This window comes from Bombus vancouverensis, chromosome 6, assembly GCF_051014615.1.
Source record: "Bombus vancouverensis nearcticus chromosome 6, iyBomVanc1_principal, whole genome shotgun sequence".
Classification (NCBI taxonomy): Eukaryota; Metazoa; Arthropoda; class Insecta; order Hymenoptera; family Apidae; genus Bombus; species Bombus vancouverensis.
In genome coordinates, this window is record NC_134916.1 from 10,283,227 (window position 1) to 10,300,945 (window position 17,719).

Here is a 17,719-nt window from a genome sequence, read left to right on the forward strand (position 1 = left end):
TAAATGAGATATCATTGATGAAAGTGTAACCTTACGTATACATATATACTCAAGAAATAAAAAAAAAGCACGTATTTAGTTCTTCAGTGATTACTTACGCGCATTTCACGACAAATGTCAAGTGAAATGGATAAGGAAAAACATAATTTATCATATCAAATTTATTTTAACGCTTTTATACCTTAGTGTTGTTATTGTATTTTATTACATTACTTTATCTGTTTTATATTAATTTCATGGTATCAAAATTTATGAACATGATAACGATGAAACTTCACACGCAGGAACGAGTATTCGGTCAATTCGGGATTGAAGTCCTTTCAGTCGTTTAACTTTGGTTTCGCATTCATCGTCAGATGTAACGCTGAAAAAGTTTATCTCACGTTATATTTGAAAAAATTTGAACGGTCAGGATGAAATTACGATTAGGATACTCACTCGTTTGTTGTAATCGGATTTTCAACTTGAAAGTTATAATTCTTTGAAGGTAGTGAAGGATTAACAGCGGGCGGAACGTACGTATTGTACGCATAAACTTCTCCACGTAAAGTATCTTCCATGCTAAGCTTTCCTGATGGTGATGAGGTAGTAGTCGGCATGTCGACTGAAATTGGATATTCAATATGACGAGGTTGAGTATACGTATCGGTAACTACTTTAAAATTCAACGACACAGGTGCCTTTTCCTCTTTGGAACACGGTTTAGGTCCCTGAAATTATTTTTATTATTTATTGCAAGATGATAGGAGAGATATTCTTTGCTGAAATTACAAAATAAATTTCTATTAATTAATTAATTAATTGCACCTGAATCTGAAAAGGGAGTCGGCGAGCCGTAACGCAAGGTTCACCATAAGTCACTATTTTAGCGCCATTGCAATCCAGGCTATAGCAGTTTTTCAAACTGCAAAATAAATAAGCAACGGTGGAAATCCAGATTATCATTCCTGAATACATGATGATATCCTAAATTTTTAATACAATTAAATTGTAGCCACGATCTCGCGTTCTTAATATACATATGTTCATTAAAAACAATTCCTTTTCCGGTTTATGATCAGATTAACGATTATACGTATTATGTTACGCGATTTCTAAGTACGTGTTCTTCATAACGAACAAATTTTTGCATTTTACTTTAAATTTTCGCAACCTTCGCACGTGCTTCAATAAGAGGCAGTAAACAATTCTGTACTTGCGGAAGCTATAAGCTGCGAACATGTTTATGAAACCGTGAATGAAACACACGTACCGTTCCCTAAGAATTTTAAATATTACTGCTTTATATCAATCAATATGCAAAAGTATAGCACGCTATTATCAAGGTGTATTGTTTGTAAATTAAAAAGATTATAAATGTTCTATCGTTTCTGAAAAATCTTGAATAGTGAATATCACAACCTCTGTATATCTTTTTTTATTTTGTAAATGTTGGTGTATTATTATAATTATACTGTAGTAAATTCCACACCAATTGCATTTGATTAATGTAATTAATCATGATTTAACTTACAATTACATTAATTTAATTACATTATAATTTAATTCTATTAATTGTGGTAAACATAAATGTGGGAATGTATAAATAAAATTAAAAGAAAATGTCATTAAAAAAACTGTGTTAATGCTTTAAATAGCAATACGTTGTGTGTAAATATGTACAAATGTATCCATATATTATAATATTTCCTTCGAAAGAATCATCATGCTCGACCATATGGTGCTCGTACCAAAAGATTTCCCTTCCCAGCTTTAGAGAATGTTTCACGAAGTGTTGATAGGTTCGCTTAGGCTTAAATCACGAAAGTCGAAGAAACATTGTAAATCTTAGTAGACAGCACGCATGGCAGTCATTACTAATTCTTATTTTTTTCTTCCTCGAACTATTAGTTGAAGACAATGTGTAATTTAACAGATTATTGTAATTTATCGATAACGTAACTATATATTTACAAATAGTCTTGTGCTTAGGTAGTATTTCAAATAGTATTCGAAAATATAACTATTTTTGTAAGTAAGACCTATATATACATTATACATATTATACATACATACATATTATTTTTATAAATAAACCCATATATACATATTTTATTTAAATATGTTGCTATGATTAATTATTTTTATTAATTATTTTTATTTATTAATTTTTATGCTATAATTGATAGGTTATCCAATTCAAATTTCTAACGTACTCTGTTTAGTTCTTAAGAAAATTGGAGGAGGTAGTAAAATATAATAATTTTTAAATGCTAATCCAAACTAATTAACGAACGATTAATTTATTAGAACATTAGTAGAGGTTATTAATTTTACTTTATGCCCACATAAACTTATTGTTGATAGTTAATGTAAACATATTGTATATAAAAACGTATTGTATATATGTATAATACGTTAGAAATTTCTATTTTATTTTAATGTTCATTGTTTATTTCAAAATTTTACACAGTTATATAATATGTATTTTTAACAAGTTACTTTCATTTAACGAATTTTATAATATATTATTAAAAACAGTATAAAAGAGAATAAAACACATTAATATTACAAAATTTGTTATTATTAAATACTTAAATTACAATGTTTTTCTTTTGCTCAATATTCAATCCTTCCGGTTTACTAGTGCAAATTGCTACCTTCTTTTATGGAAAGAATACACAGCTTCAGCAGAATTTAAAACTGAAAGAATTGAATATACATGTATTATCATTATTTAATAAATTATGTTGGACATGACCTAGATTCTGAATTGCTAAAACTATCATCAATAAACTTTTCTTGAACTATAATTTTTCCTGGAATATAGCCTGGTATTGATGGTCCTAAAGGTCCACATGCCTCCTCTTCACTATCATCAATTTTTCCACTACTTATTCCTTGACTGTAACTCACAGGTTTTGTATTTGTATAAGTTGCATCTATTGGTGCATAACCCAAATCTCTGTAAATAGTTAATAATATAGTAAATAGTTACTATATACGATTTGTATGAACAATAAATAGTATATCTTTCCTGTATATGTTAATAATTTCTTAAATCATCAAGCTTACTTGTAGGTAATAAGACTTTCTTGATCAGAAGTTTCTTCCTGCGTTATACTTTCACGTTCAACTGCTTCAAGCTCTGCAAGTTTTGCTTCTTCTTGCTCGTCATAAGTACCAATAACAACAGTTTTTTGAGGTGCTATTTTTAATTCTACAATAGGTTTATTTACTGTTACCAGTTTTTCTTCTGCAATATCAGGAATTTGGCTTTCACTTTTTACATCAACTGGTACTGTACGGTGACCAAAGGATAATTTATCTTCTGGAACAAATTGTTTCCCTTGCCTGTAAATTACATTTGGTGCACGAAGATTTTTATATGCAAGAGTAAGAGAAACTGCATCTGCTGGTATTGCTGGAGCTGAATTATGTTCTTGAGTTTCACCTAAAAGATATATATATAGGTCTGTTTAGTATTTTCATATTGAACTAATTATAAATAACAATAATATATTTAATAGTTATTGAACCTGTAGCATCATCAAAACAATCTGAGGAACTGCTACTCATACTCATTTTTGAATATTGCTTCTGTGTATTTTCATTATTTAAGTGAGCATAAACTAAGGGTAAATTATATATTGCAGAATTTAATCCACTAAGTGTGTCAAAATTTATGCTTCCATGTGAAACAGTTTCGGATGTAGCATCAGAGGAACTAAGTGTTTTACTTTTAGTTTCTCCAGTAGCTGTATTTATACAAATTTCATGTGGAACTGATGAAGGACAACATACAAGTTTGCCAGGATAAGCTGGTGTAACTTTAGTTTTTTCTATTATTTTTCCACTATTAGGTTCTATTGGAAGAGGATAACACAAATCACCAATTGGAGGAAACCTACAAATAAAAATTTAAGATGGAAATTCTTATATACTTTCTGGTTATTATATTATCTATTTAAAAAATAAAGATAAATATACCTTGGTGCAACATTGCCATTGGAATTCACAGAATCCTCAACATCCAAAGTTTCTATATTTTGCTTATTACAACTACAACTGCTGTCATTACATCCAATGCTTTCACTTTGTGTATTTGGATTTTTGTCACATCCACAGGTGTTACCATTACTGTTACAAGGACTGGAGTTGCTCTCACTTTCTGAGTTGGAACAACCTGTTTGGATATTCTTTACAGTTGCAGCATCCTTGATTTCTTCTGCTGGCACAAAATGTGTAGGTTTTGGTAATTTTGTAGCTTTCACAACGACTTCGCTTTGAGTACAAGGATTTGAACCTAAAAGTGATAGAATTTAATGAATAATTTTAAATAAAAGAAATTAAATTACACCATAAGCATTAATTTTTATAATTGAATACCTTCCCCCAAACCTCCGCATGTACATCCTTGGCTTTGAGCCTGAAGTATCAAGCACGCTATTGTTAGGACGAAAAGAGCGCTCAACACTGAAGACTTCATATTAATGACTTCCGTTCTGTCTCATTCTTAATTGTGAAGACTTTATATACACGAAAAAGATCTGAATTCAAAGATACTTTACGCAATTCGATAGCATATTGTAGTTCCTGTTATTTTTAAAAATATCCTAAAAACTTCCCGTATTTTTAAATGTGGAGTTAAATTTCTTTTGTACATAGTAAACAACTTGTTTAAGTTTTGATGTAAACGTAAATGAATATATGCCTGTACTGGTTATAATTTACATCACAATAAAATATGTTTAATGAATTGAACGTTGGACGTGATAATTCGATGAATCGGTACTTCCGCATTATTTCCATGTTATCGTTTATATACACGGCGTGGGAAAAAGGAAAAGAAACATGTACTTTCATGATTTTAGTTCTTTTTGGTATCAATGACATGTTATTTTTTGATGAATATTTTATTGTAAAATATAAATTTTGTAATTTAGACAATGAATACTTATAAATGAACATTTGATAATTAATCATGTAATAATATAATATATATATATTATATTATTATGTTATAATATAATATTATATAATATATATTATAATGTGATATTATATTTATAATATATATATTATAAAATAATATATTTATATATTATTTATTTATACAGCTATATACAATATAGTACACCTTCTTATATCTCACTTATTAAAGAAATCAGCTGCCCTTTGCCTTTGAAGAGGCAGATTAAGTAAATTATCGGTAAGAACAGGACCTTGACATCGCATACTATTGTTTTTTAGTTCAAGGTGATTTTCAGGTTTTGAAACTGTATTTATTCGTGGAGTGCTGGGTGTTCTGATACCTATCGATGGTGTCCTTGAGGATAATGCTCTTCTTGGAGATGGTGTACTTGCAATTCGAAGTTTTTGGGTAGCTAATCTTCTAGCTGCTGGAGACATAGTACTCAAACGATCTATTGTTGACCTTGGTGATGGGCTACACAAAGAAAAGATGAAATAAAAAAAGAGATATTTTATATAGATGTTATAAACAACTATGCAAGTGGTACAAAAATATTTACGTTGCTAACGATTTTCTGGCTGCTTCTAAAGCTTTGTTTTTTCTATCTCTATGCCTTTCACCAGCTTTCTCTGCTAGTTGCAATGCAAGCTGCTCTCTTTTTGGAGGTTCTGCCATTCTAAATGATGGTCCTTGACTTGTTCTCAATAAAGGTGTATCTCCCCCATCTAATCTAAATGGTGTACCTTCTATTTGACCCCATGTCATTAAAGGACTTTCACATTCTCCAGGTCTTGGACTTGGAGTTGCTACAAAGCTAAATCCGTTTACTCTGGGTGTTGGATTCCTCACAATTTCTTTGCCATCAACTCCAATTTTTCCATCATTGGCTTTTGATTGATTTTTTGCTAATTCATTAATAGTTTCTTTATTTTGTTGTTCATTGAAAGGGTTAGTTCGAAGTCTTGTATTTTCATGTATTACCAGTTGCTTTTTCTTGGCTAAATCTATCCTTTCATCAGGAGTTAATTCAACTCCATCAGGAACATACATAATATAATTTTTATTTTGATAATTCCAACTATCTAACTGATTAGGCTTGTCATTACTACCTTCAATAGCCAATGTACCTGAAGATTTGGCATTTGTTAGTGCTTTACAATTCTCTTCAGCTTCATAAAGCCATGCATATTTCAACCTTAATTTTTTTTCAGCCTCAATCATCATCTCTTCGAAACTTGCATTGTCTTCACTTGTGTGTATACTTAAATATGCATCTAATCCTGTTGTAGGTTCTGTTTTGTCTTTTTCTTTTGTATCTGTATTAGCAGGTATATCTTTTGGCACTTTTGTAGATTTAAACTGCTCATCTTCAGACTCAATTTTGTTCATAGGTGTTTCAAATGTAGCTGGACTAGCAGGTCTTTCAGTTGTTGGTCTTCCTGAACTATATTTTTCATACAATTCTCTCATCCTCTTTACATCGTTTTGTTCTAATGCATCTAAATATTGATTTTGTGCTTGAAGTTTATCTAAATGTGGAAAAAAGTCCCTCTGAATAATTTCCCCCATTTTTTTTATATATGTATCTTCATCTAAAATTTTTGGTTGTAGTTTTTTATATTTTTTTGCTACACCTAATGGTTTTTTAAACACTGCTAGATCTTTCATATTTTTAGCTACTTCCAAAGCTTGGGATCCTGGAGAATCCATTGTTAAACCTAAAAAACAATACATTGTAATACTTAAAACAAAAAAATAACAAATATGGACAGTTGGAAGTAGTTAATAAAAATGTATATACTAAAAGTAATATATCATATAGGTTAAACAATTGACACTCACGTTTTAAAAAAGTAAGGTTAAGTGATGAAACGCTTCTTGAATGTTTTTATTTCTTTATGCCAGTATTATATTTTTATTTTATATTCATTTTGAACAAGCTATTGATAACCGTCATAAGCGTATTACAATTTTTCTTACAACCGCGAATCTATACACAAAGTATGCACAAAACTTTGAAGAAAAACACAATATACACAACAATTATATCTAACCAACGAATGGCAATACATCCTTCAACCATGTCATGTGGCGCCATTATATGTCTACAATTAGGATTTACTAAATCTGACTAAACTAATTTGAGATTTAATTAACTTTGTCCCAATATTGTTAATATTTTATTATTATCTTATTATCATACATTTTACACAATAGTGTGTAATTTGTGAATGTAAAAAATTTTAGATGTAATAACTAAAACGTTAAAAAAAATAGTATGTGGTTGGTTCTCTTATTTGAATTAAAAATTATACAAATACATTAATTTGCGCAAAAAGGAAAATGGACAGAATAATAAATCATTAAAAGGTAATTGACATATTGTTGTATTATAAAATGATATAGGCTAAATGTACTTTCAAATATCTCAAATAAAAGCAACAATCTATTTGTAGTATTTTTGAAATAAATAACTTTCGATCTACGTAGGCATAAAATTGACAACAAGTTTCGATGAAATATGAGTATAGTATGGTATTTGTAGAGTAAATGTAATAGGACTGAGAAAATTCGCTTTCACATTATAAATAAGAACTCAAAGAAAAAGTCAGAATCGTTCGATGTCATTGCAACACGCAATGCAGCCGAGTGAGTAATTAGCGCAGAATAGAAGTTCAATGGGGTGATCGACACACCGCGCAAACACGGCCCTGGTTTTGGCCACTCAGTAAGTAGTCGAAGTGATATTTTGGTCGAGCTGGGACAGTGGGATGGGATATGATTGCCTTCTCGTATTGCCGTGGCTTGAGACATGGACTCTCGGAAGAAAAGAGGAAGAGAGACCGAGCAAAATGATCCGAGAGGTTCCGAGGTGTTGGAAAGGCACGATGAAAGACATATGAGGATTCCAGCGGCGAGATAGGATATGCCTGCCGACTATGTTACAGCGAAAATCTTTTGAGGTTCACCTTATGCGTACTACTCCTCTTTTACTGTAGTTTTTTCGCAGAATTGACAAGTATCGAATAGTGCCGAGAGAATTCTGTAAAAACATTGACTCATTCATTTATTTGAATAGCATTAGTGTAATTGATCATGATTTTATGTCATATTAATTGTTATACAAAATTTTATAAATAGAATACACACACACACACACACACACACACACACACACACACACACACACACATATATATATATATATATATATATATATATATATATATATATAGATGAAGACACATTTCAGCTATAAAATAACGAAAGCTCACGAAGTTTAACATAAAGCTTAAACGAAAGATTGAGATTCTTCGAAAGTTTGTGGAGCACGTGGTTCTGTCAACTTCGTACGTAAGAAAGACGTCCCTCTATTTACGACATAAGGTAAACTTCTTTTAGGTCTCGCAGTTCACGGTCAGTGTCTGTCTTCGGGTACTTCGCTTGCTTGGACAGTTTTCATGGCGCTAACAGATATGTCCGTCTTTCTTCCTGTTTTCTTCCTACCATGCATATTTCAATAAAATTCATTTTTATCAAGGATACGGTTTAGGAAGCAATGCGTGTGTCGAAAAAAGGGAAGAAAAATTTGGAACATTTGCAACATTTTGGCACGAAGTTAAATTTACGATGAAATCCAATTTTAAATCATATTTGTTCCAAGTCACCTGTCGTCGTGCAATTAAGAAGGATGAGTCGACAAGCGGCCGATTTTATTGTTGCTAATAAGACTCGAGCACAAGCTAACGACGATGCTCGTTACTTTTTCAATGTCAATTATATGCTGTATTTGATGCTTAATTTCGGTTACCGTGCAATGAATTTCTTCTTTTAGATTTTGAATTCAAAAATACATTTTTTTGTAAATTAAGACTATAACTTTAATATTGGGTTGAACAATAGAATCACTGTTTTAATGTAATATATATAAAAAATTGACAAATTGGTTTGAAAAAGTACAAGAACTGTTAAACCGAGTTTTCAAGATTTCAATACTTAAATAAAACGCGAGTCACATGGAGCAAAAGAAGGGCGGTGACGACGAAGAAATTTAAGAAGTAGACAGAGACGAAGGTTGCAGACGTAAAGCATAAACAGTCGAGGTGCGATTTGACGCGCACTCGGACCATCCAAGGCACATCTCGCTCGCTGAACGTATGCTTTAAGAATCTCGAAGAAGCGACCAGCCCGATGGCTGGAATCTGTAAATCTGTCATTGCAGCCATATTCGTGTGGCTGGTACCGCAGGATATGAACTTCTGCTCGTCGTATACGCCACCGTCGTACGAGACACTAGATCTACACGCTTCTCTTCTTTTGAGAGCTTTGCACCGAAACGGAAACCTCTCCCTATCTCTCGAAATAACAAATGTTCTTTTTGTTTTTCATAAAATTGACAAAACCCCTGGGAAAGTATTTCCTTCTATTCTCTTCAAGTATTTCAAGATCACAAAGAGAGAATTTTATAATTATAGTTATTTCTTATTCGTTAACGTAAGCTTATTCGTCCCGCTTAATGTATGAACTAATCTTCATTTTTGTCGAAATATTATGAAGAAAGGCTTGAAAACCAATGAAAGAACTATGTATCAAAAAATTCAACCATTGTTCATTCATCTACACTATTCAGGAGCTTTCATCTTTTTTGTGTTCCAGAGGCTGGTTGAAAGTAAAGCGCAGTTCTTGTTGAAGGTTTAAAAACCGTTTGGTTATATCAAACTGCATGGAAACTATAAAAGCCCTGGCAGTCGTTGCACGTATACGCAGTATTCCCTCTGGTAGCTAGCGATGACGGATTCATAGCCCGTGGGATAACGCAAGACCTCACCCCAAGATGTTTCGGTTTACGGATGCACGCTCTTCCTTGCTTTTTCTTCCTATTTCTCGCCTTTTTTTCTTCTATCTACTGAGCGATTCATTTGTCGGTCTTTGATCCGAGACCAACAAGCTACTACCGGAAAATTAGCGAAATTTATTAAGCAGTCGCTTTCTCTAGACTGCTGTCTGTCATTTTATTCTCCTTATTTCTAGCGCAACCTGTCGTTTCATCTTATACGGGATATCATTCAGTGGATAGAATCTTTGTTCAAAGATACCGTATTTGGGTGGTCGAAGGATAAGTGACAAATTCCAGATGCTTCGTTGGGAGTCTTTTCTTTCTTTTTTTAAGATAGAACGCAAAATTTATATAGATTCATGAATATTGAAGTAATTATCATTTTACAGATATTTCTGTTCGATCCTCCACTTTCTATCTTCTATGATTATTTATTAAAAAAATCTTTGTTTTTTTTAGACATATTCATAGCTATACTTATTAACCGATGAATTATCATTATAACGTCGCCGGTGTCCCGCTTATCGAGAAAGGCGTCCTTTCAAGTTTCTGAAAGGTAGATCTTCGAGAACAGCTGGTTCTCGCGAACAGCGGTGCCACCAGCAGCGCAATGTCAACTAACCCCGTCAAGGGTTAGGGGTTAACTTCCACGGGACTAGTACCTACGAGGAAGATGAAAGAATGAGCGAAGATAGGCCGACGGCCGCCCCTTTTTATTACCGGCGCCGTCACGCGTCACCGATAAGCGCGGTCTCTCTGTAGATGAAAAGTCTATGCTTGCACCGGTTCTCTCGAAACATGAGATTTCATCTTCCCTTCTTTACTTCTGCTTTTGCCATCTCCAGTTGAGAGAAAGTTTCATTTTTTATGGACATGTGTCGAAAATCTTGGAACACGATCTGCTTCTTTTCAACAAGGAGTAATAGAAACGTGTTAAGAATGTAACAACTGGCTGATCATCTGTTTCTTTATGTTTTACTCTGGCTAGAAAGGAGCATTGGGTTAAAAATCAAAGAAAGAAACTGCAAAGGTACAAATTGATACACACACATTCAAAATTAATGCAATATCAATTTGAATAATAATAGTTACTTCGCTCGTTTCAATCCAGGTTTCTGCTCTTATTTTTATTCATTGCGGAAACATGTGCGGGTCATGAATGACTGCAAAACGTTTTGTGAATGCACGAGGGAAGATGTTCACCGAGAGTCATTAAGGATACGGTATATAATATGTTTACACAACGAGGTTCTTCGCGTCGCCATCAATCATGGTGCACGTCGGTCCATCCGTTTTTCTACGCTTAGGAACCGACAGACTGAGACGCTCAAATTCTATGCTACTTCGCTTTGTTGGCATTAGATTGTCATTTCTAACAGTCCCGATGTCAAGTCGTGTACATACTACGTTTATGTGAACGTTTGGTAAAACAATTCGAGCAAACATTTGAAAACTTCTTTGACAAATTTTGAAAAGAGCAGTTCGAGAAAAAATGTTCACTTATATACGCGTCATTGGACCACAAGGAAATCACGGGAAAAGGAATTCGTAAGAGGTTGTGAAATGGTTAACTTTAAACTCAAGTACTTGGCTTTAGATTCTCGTTTACTTTATAGAGTTTCCATTTTTTCGAATACGTTGTGTAACATAAGAAGGCAAGAAAGTTTCGAAACACAATGGTACACGATACTTGGAGAATAATTTATTAAGGCACTTAGTAGCCAAGCTCTCTCATGGGTTGTCACGGTGCGTTTACTTTCCCGTCTTGGCTCGAGAGCGTTTTAGGCTCGTTTGGCATTTCAGACACCCTGTATAAATAGATGCACTTTGCTCCTACAAAAGGCACTTTCTTTCTCAACCAGTCCGCTACGGACCTACGACACCACCGATTTGTATCACGCGATTTGATCATCGTGAACACCAATGGAACTTTAATTTTCTCTCTTGTGCTTTTGCAAGATCCTCTAGTAAATCATCATTTTAATATAAGCATCTTCGATAAATCTTACAAATATCCTAGTATTTTACATATACGAATCATTAAATATTAAGTATTTTTAAATAAATAGTAAGTACGTTTATGAAAATAATAATGATTTATCTAGGGACCTTGCGTCACGAGAAGTATGCCATTATCGATCGTATCATTACTCTCAATTTACAATTGTTCTTTATATCTTCTTATCTACAAAGGTACACTACATATAATTTAAGTAACTGTATATTATATATTTAAATATAATCAACATTATCTTTGGTATAACTTTGATAAGTGTTTCTCGTTATTATTTCTCTATTAAGGCACAATTTGTTAAGCTTATACTTCGCGTAATACTTATTTTCTATCACGCGACGTATTATGATAAAACTTTGGCACTCGATTAAAACCAAAGCATCATTTTTGGCTATTCTAGTTTTAATTAAATAATTTTATCTTCTTCGCCTTATAGATACTTTCATCGAGCAATTTAGCAGTAAGCATTTATCGTATAAAAATCTACTTTGAATCACAATCACAATTGTTCACAGTTTCACCGAAACTTTCATGAATTCCCAAGAAAATAGAGATCCGAATTACCGTGGCCCATACAATGAGGGTCCAGTATGGGGATGATGAGGATGCGCAGGATAGTGGACCGAATTCATATGTGCAGTTGGTTGTCCATGGTGTCCAGGGTAAGTCCAAGGTCCTGCTGCGGTCGCACCGTAAAATTGATGATGTTCTTGGCTCGATATGCTTGGAATTTGTACGGTGGGTATCGTGTTTACGTAGTTGGATGTCAAAACGCTGGCACTTCCTGTTGCAGGTCTCTTTGCAGGATTCTGCATACTTGAAACTGCGACAGAGTCACACTCATCCGATTCACAGTCACGAAAACCTTTCGCAAATGGATTGCTAGCAATTTTGAGTTGCGTGATACGATGATTTTGATAAGCCGTGACCGCAGTGAATCGCGTTTCCGGAAAGGTGAAAGTTTTGAAATTCTCCGTACGAGGATCGGGAGCGGAACCCGGCGGCGATGGTGCAACCACTACGTGGCATCGTGGCTGATATCTATGCATCGAGTTCAGGATTATCTGTAACGTAAAATAATAAAATAATTGTTACTTATATTGGATATATAAAGATTTAGGTAAGAATTAATTAAATTCTTAAATAAAATTACTTATGAGAAAGTATGTGAAGCTTTCCTATGATCTTATGGTGTAATATATTATTGATACACAGTGATCGTAACGGGTGAAAAGAAGCAAAGAAGAAAATGAATAAAAAAAAGCACACGTGAGGACCTTCTTCCTCTTAGAGGAAGGACAACCGCAGGGGGGCGGTCACAATGTTTGACAGCCACAAGAGACTCGGTGACTAATTAGTGTAAAAACTAACCCCCGATTCTTTCTGGCAACCCGACACCCTCGTCATTCCTCTTGCACACCGGCATATGTGAGCTAGGGCATGTGTTTCTTTGAATACACAGAAAATGGAGTGCAGAGGGAAGGAGGGAGGAAAAGGGTCATCCTCGCAATACAGAATATGTGTGTGGCCTGACACCGGCAACTAAATTTTTTCGGATATGCAATTTTGGTTGCCATTGTTTCAACATTCCACTCGTCTATCTTCTTAAGATGATCCTTTCTGATTTCCATTTGAAGTATTTTAAAAATTAAAGTTTGAGACAGAATTTTCTATGATTTTCAAACTTGTTTTGAACTCTTTTCTTCGCTGAAAGCATTTGAAAGTACAAAACCACCAATTAAGAAACTGAGATCGTTGAGCGTTTCAACGCTGGATTCCAACTTTTTTATAAAACCCGGTGGCACGTCTTTCCAAGCGCAATTAAAGGAACAAACTGTTCCATAGCGCGTGAAAGAAGGGTCACCCTCCACGAGTCAAAATTCTTTCTGCGCGAAACGCAATAAATTTTCGAACGGAACGCGAACTAAAGAGTCTCCGTGTTTTGAAAGCGTACGGTGTTCGTCAAGAAAATCCGTCCGATGAAAATAATCCCGTATTTTCTTATCTGCTGTCGAATGATATATGTGCAAAATTTGTACTGTTTTTGTCTCGTAGTTGAATATTGAGCCACAGATAGAACTTAGAGAAAATTTCCGGATGCGATTGATTTGCATTTGGAATAATCGATCATACGTTGGACAACCGTGTGATCGTGCAATTTTTGAAATAAATGGATGAGAATTAAGAGCAACCAAATTGAAACCAATCCGGGGAGGATGAGTTGTGACATCGCGTTTGGTGGATATTATGATAGTTCGAAGGTTGCGCACACCCGTTCTCTCACTGATTAGCGACTGACGAATCAACCGAAGGTAAATTCATTAATCAGTATGCCAATACACCTCAACACTGAAACACTTCATTTGCAATGGTGCCTGACACGTTGAATTTGGCACGGATACGTAGGGACGATTATTTTTGGCACAACTGCAGGTGCATTAGGACATAATGAAGAAGAACGAGGGTTAAGAAGAATGGAAGAATTTTTCGAGGTTCGAGGCATGTGAACAGTAGATTGTAACAAATTACTGTTCACTGCTTTATACTTTCCCTGATTGCTTGACGCTACCTGTTCCGTAGCATACACGGAGTAACAGAATAATTTTATATTAGCTAATTTTTTAATTTTATGAAATTTAAGTTTAGCATCAACTGCAAAACAAATTTGTCTTTCACTCTAGGTAATTGTTTGGCATATACTGTCCCCTTAGTTAGAATGTTTTATCTAGAGTTGATAGTAAAATAATTTTCTGTTAAGTAATTTTTTAGTTTAATGAAATTTAAGTGGTTGGTTAAGTAAACCAACTTCCCAAATAGCTATATACTTTCACATTTATAATTTTCTACGCTATAAGAATGAAGAATTCTTTTACGCTGGTAATTCTTTTAAAAATCGTAAACACCAAAGTTTTACCGTCTTTTCCCAGGGCTTCCACGGCTTAGTTTATATTACATATGTTTACATTACTTTACGTGCGGTATAGTTTCTATTGCCGTTCTGCGTGGCGACAGGAGAACAGGATTAATAAGGCGCGGACAAGAGAAGATGTAAAGAGTACACAAAGTGGGAGTGTGTTCAGTAGAAATACGACGAAAGCTAGTGATAGAGTTCCAATACTAGCAATCACAATCCTAAACTAATATTCAAATCTATATGTCAATGAAATAGCACGAACTGGTTTACTATAATTTTCCTAATTTAATTATTTACAGCATTCATTTTTTATAAGAATAATCCTAAAGGAAATAAAGTCAATGACTCGTTTCCTTAGCGATGAAGCTTCATCTGCCAACAAGACATAAATCTGAACAACGTGTTAAAACAATTATTGCTACTAATTACTCGTAAGACGATAATAGCTTCCAATGGAACCATGCTTCATTGTCGTACTATGCAGCGTAGCCGATTTACTGTTTAACGACCGATGGTTTTTCGTTCATTCAACATCCATTCAATTCATTTTTGCGCCGGATGAAATTATTCAAGAAATACGAGTATGCGTCATAAACGAAATCGGATCTTTTTACGGTCGGGATTCATTAAACGTAAAAGTGAATCGTTGAAAGGGAAAAAGAAAGAACGATGGAACATTAAAAGACGAATTATCTCGTAAAACTTTACCGCGTGTCGGTAGCGCCGTTGTAATTTCTCGCGGAAGACAGGCTCGTATCTCAGGTCAATTAAGGCGAACTCGTCCGTAAACGACAAACACATGGAACGCGATACTACAGCGGAGACTTCCCTTGCATCCCTCATTCTACATTATATTGCTTAGGTGTTTCTCTTTTGTGTTACTTCCATAATGAATTACACTGCTCTATAATCATTTCGGTTCGCCATCCAAACATCTTCGCGATAAAGCAAGTCTGGTTTCAGATTCACCGTTTAAAGTTTAAAGAATAATTATACAACAAGAATAAGCAAGATATCACTCACATGTCCGTTGTCGTCGAGTTGATTGTTAGTCAGTTTCAGTTTGTCGAAGGAAACTGGCTGCTTCATCCAGTGAGCTCCACTCGCAGGACTGTCAGGATGTACGTGAATCCTCGGGGGTGAGACTGGATCCGCACGACCAGCAACTACCCAAGCGCTACTGTGAAAAGCGTATCTGTACCTCTTGTCGTCGCAAGGTACGAAATCCATCACTAGAAGGTAGTCGGTAGTGGGGTCCAAACCGAAAAATCGACACTGTAAATTAAGGATTCATTTCTATTAGACGATTCTCAACGCGGGAATTGATTGTAATTTCAACAAATAAATAAAAAAAAAAAAAATTTCTATTAGACAGGCACGCAGTCTTTATCCTTTTGTATCATGTACAGTTAAATATAAAAAGCAACTATCGTAATACTTGAAAAGTAGGAAACATTCTTCTTCCAGCTTTAGTGACTATCATTTCCGTTCCCAATTGATGAAATTCTTCCCAAAGGGGTTTCGCTTCCAATGCAGCTCCAGCACCAACGAGAGCAGGATGAAGAGGCCTCTTCGAGCTAGCTTCTTCCGTCGAATTTGCGCCATTCTCGCTTGGATGATGATCGCTGTGATTATGATTGTTATTGTTGCTATCATTACGAGATTGGACAGCAGTCGATGAAGAAATCGATGAATTCGTGACGTGCGGAGTTAGGGATGCCTTCGATGAAGTTGGACTGCGGGATCGTTTCACTCTTCCCGCTGATTGCAAACATGCTGAGATAATGTTACAGAATATTAAGAGAAACATCTTGGATATTTTGAATGACGTTCGTGATTAAGAAATGATGAAAGTACCTTCCATTTGTTGCATTGGGGACGGTACATTCGTTATAGGTTGAGCATGATGACTCTGATGATGAGAAGCCCATTGCTGATAACAACAATCGGCGGTAATATCGTGTCGTTGATCATGTTGCTGTTGCATTTTTACCGATTCTTAAGTTTCATCAACAGGATAGTTCCCTCCAAGTTTTATGCGTGGATTTACTTTTTGTTTTATCAAAACTATCGAACTATAACACTAGGTTCACTTATAATTGCAAAGAATCTTTCCTTTAATTACATAATGTTTTGACGAATGTTAATTGCACAATTTAAACACAATCACCCAGTGTTCCCATAATAAGTAACGAAACTGTCACAACACGTATAAGCACTTATAGAATTTCTTTTACTTTTGTTTGCAGTGTTTTCGTTGGTCGAGCAACAGATACGTATAAAACAATCGGACGACACGTGCAGATGGGGATACCGTTTGTCGACGTCGGAACATAGAAGGAAAAAAAGGAATCGGTGAACGAGATTCGTAGAATGCTTATCTTTCGTAACCGCTCATTAAGCGTTTTGAGGCAATCAGCGAGATTCGAGATCCTGAGCGAATATCAGAGGTTGCTCGACATCGTCGACGGGCTCTCACACCTCTCGTCAACAGGACTTGTCTTCACCTCGAGATCCGAACGCTGACAAGGTTTAAAGCCGTGGCGTGAACGCGGCATCGGATGAATCAGAAAGAACTCCCCCGAGTCGACTACACCTCGTGGCTTATCATCGAGACATCACTCTCCGATCTATGCCCTCTCTCTTTTCACAGGAATCTCCTCCTCTCCTTTCTGCCGGTTTCCTCTCTCTGAGGTAAAACCGATCAAGAAACGTGGAGAGGAGGATCGGGAGGAAGGGAAAGTTTCCACGAGGAAGGAGGGGTTTCTCAAAGATCCTCCTACGCGGACACCCACGCTAGGCTAACTTGCGTTCACAAGATGCTAACTACATCCTCTTCCTCTGAATCCCGTGCCAAAAGGCGGAGTCTTCGAGGACGGGGCAAACACTCGGGGGTAGCACGGTACGCTCTCAGGGACGAGGCTCGTCTCTCGTGTACCTCGACGTTAAACCATCAGGGTTAATTGATTACAACGAGGTGTTGATTCGGTGATACCGCGT

At 35.1% G+C, this 17,719-nt stretch overlaps 3 protein-coding genes and 1 long non-coding RNA gene across 4 annotated transcripts; 1 reads left to right on the plus strand and 3 right to left on the minus strand.

Annotated features, from left to right (window-relative positions):
- Positions 1 to 146: 146 nt before the first annotated feature.
- LOC117155745 (uncharacterized) lies at positions 147 to 1,205 on the minus strand. The gene is made up of 3 exons (XM_033332033.2): positions 808 to 1,205; positions 439 to 710; positions 147 to 364 (listed from the first exon to the last, which is right to left on the minus strand). Exons 1-3 carry the CDS (start codon positions 955 to 957, stop codon positions 250 to 252), a joined length of 537 nt encoding a protein of 178 aa, XP_033187924.1. The 5' UTR covers positions 958 to 1,205; the 3' UTR covers positions 147 to 249.
- A 1,340-nt stretch (positions 1,206 to 2,545) lies between these two features.
- On the minus strand, positions 2,546 to 7,027 carry LOC117155801 (ess-2 splicing factor homolog). Its single transcript, XM_076619135.1, has 9 exons — positions 6,797 to 7,027; positions 5,514 to 6,672; positions 5,133 to 5,428; positions 4,551 to 4,698; positions 4,369 to 4,484; positions 3,970 to 4,285; positions 3,519 to 3,886; positions 3,055 to 3,433; positions 2,546 to 2,944 (listed from the first exon to the last, which is right to left on the minus strand). Exons 2-9 carry the CDS (start codon positions 6,662 to 6,664, stop codon positions 2,725 to 2,727), a joined length of 2,994 nt encoding a protein of 997 aa, XP_076475250.1. The 5' UTR covers positions 6,665 to 6,672; positions 6,797 to 7,027; the 3' UTR covers positions 2,546 to 2,724.
- A 684-nt stretch (positions 7,028 to 7,711) lies between these two features.
- On the plus strand, positions 7,712 to 12,426 carry LOC143302887 (uncharacterized). Its single transcript, XR_013058744.1, has 5 exons — positions 7,712 to 7,917; positions 9,611 to 10,162; positions 10,251 to 10,821; positions 10,903 to 11,014; positions 12,321 to 12,426. It is a non-coding gene; the product is annotated as an uncharacterized LOC143302887 (long non-coding RNA).
- Positions 11,391 to 17,361, minus strand: LOC117155712 (T-box transcription factor TBX10). The gene is made up of 4 exons (XM_033331980.2): positions 16,577 to 17,361; positions 16,158 to 16,495; positions 15,743 to 15,994; positions 11,391 to 12,869 (listed from the first exon to the last, which is right to left on the minus strand). The coding sequence occupies exons 1-4, from the start codon at positions 16,704 to 16,706 to the stop codon at positions 12,366 to 12,368; spliced, it is 1,224 nt and encodes a 407-aa protein (XP_033187871.1). The 5' UTR covers positions 16,707 to 17,361; the 3' UTR covers positions 11,391 to 12,365.
- Positions 17,362 to 17,719: the final 358 nt, after the last annotated feature.

Excerpts from the sequence above, each read along its gene's own strand:
- LOC117155745 (XM_033332033.2), bottom strand. The coding sequence starts at position 957 with ATGTATTCAGGAATGATAATCTGGATTTCCACCGTTGCTTATTTATTT. Across the intron at positions 711-807 it reads GACTCCCTTTTCAGATTCAG|GGACCTAAACCGTGTTCCAA; the intron begins GTGCAATTAATT and ends AAATAATTTCAG. Across the intron at positions 365-438 it reads AATCCGATTACAACAAACGA|CGTTACATCTGACGATGAAT; the intron begins GTGAGTATCCTA and ends AAACTTTTTCAG.
- LOC117155801 (XM_076619135.1), bottom strand. The coding sequence starts at position 6,664 with ATGGATTCTCCAGGATCCCAAGCTTTGGAAGTAGCTAAAAATATGAAA. Across the intron at positions 4,485-4,550 it reads ACAATATGCTATCGAATTGC|AACGGAAGTCATTAATATGA; the intron begins GTAAAGTATCTT and ends AGAATGAGACAG. Across the intron at positions 4,286-4,368 it reads ATGCGGAGGTTTGGGGGAAG|GTTCAAATCCTTGTACTCAA; the intron begins GTATTCAATTAT and ends TATCACTTTTAG.
- LOC117155712 (XM_033331980.2), bottom strand. The coding sequence starts at position 16,706 with ATGCAACAGCAACATGATCAACGACACGATATTACCGCCGATTGTTGT. Across the intron at positions 15,995-16,157 it reads GAATGTTTCCTACTTTTCAA|TGTCGATTTTTCGGTTTGGA; the intron begins GTATTACGATAG and ends CTTAATTTACAG. Across the intron at positions 12,870-15,742 it reads AACTCGACGACAACGGACAT|ATAATCCTGAACTCGATGCA; the intron begins GTGAGTGATATC and ends TTTACGTTACAG.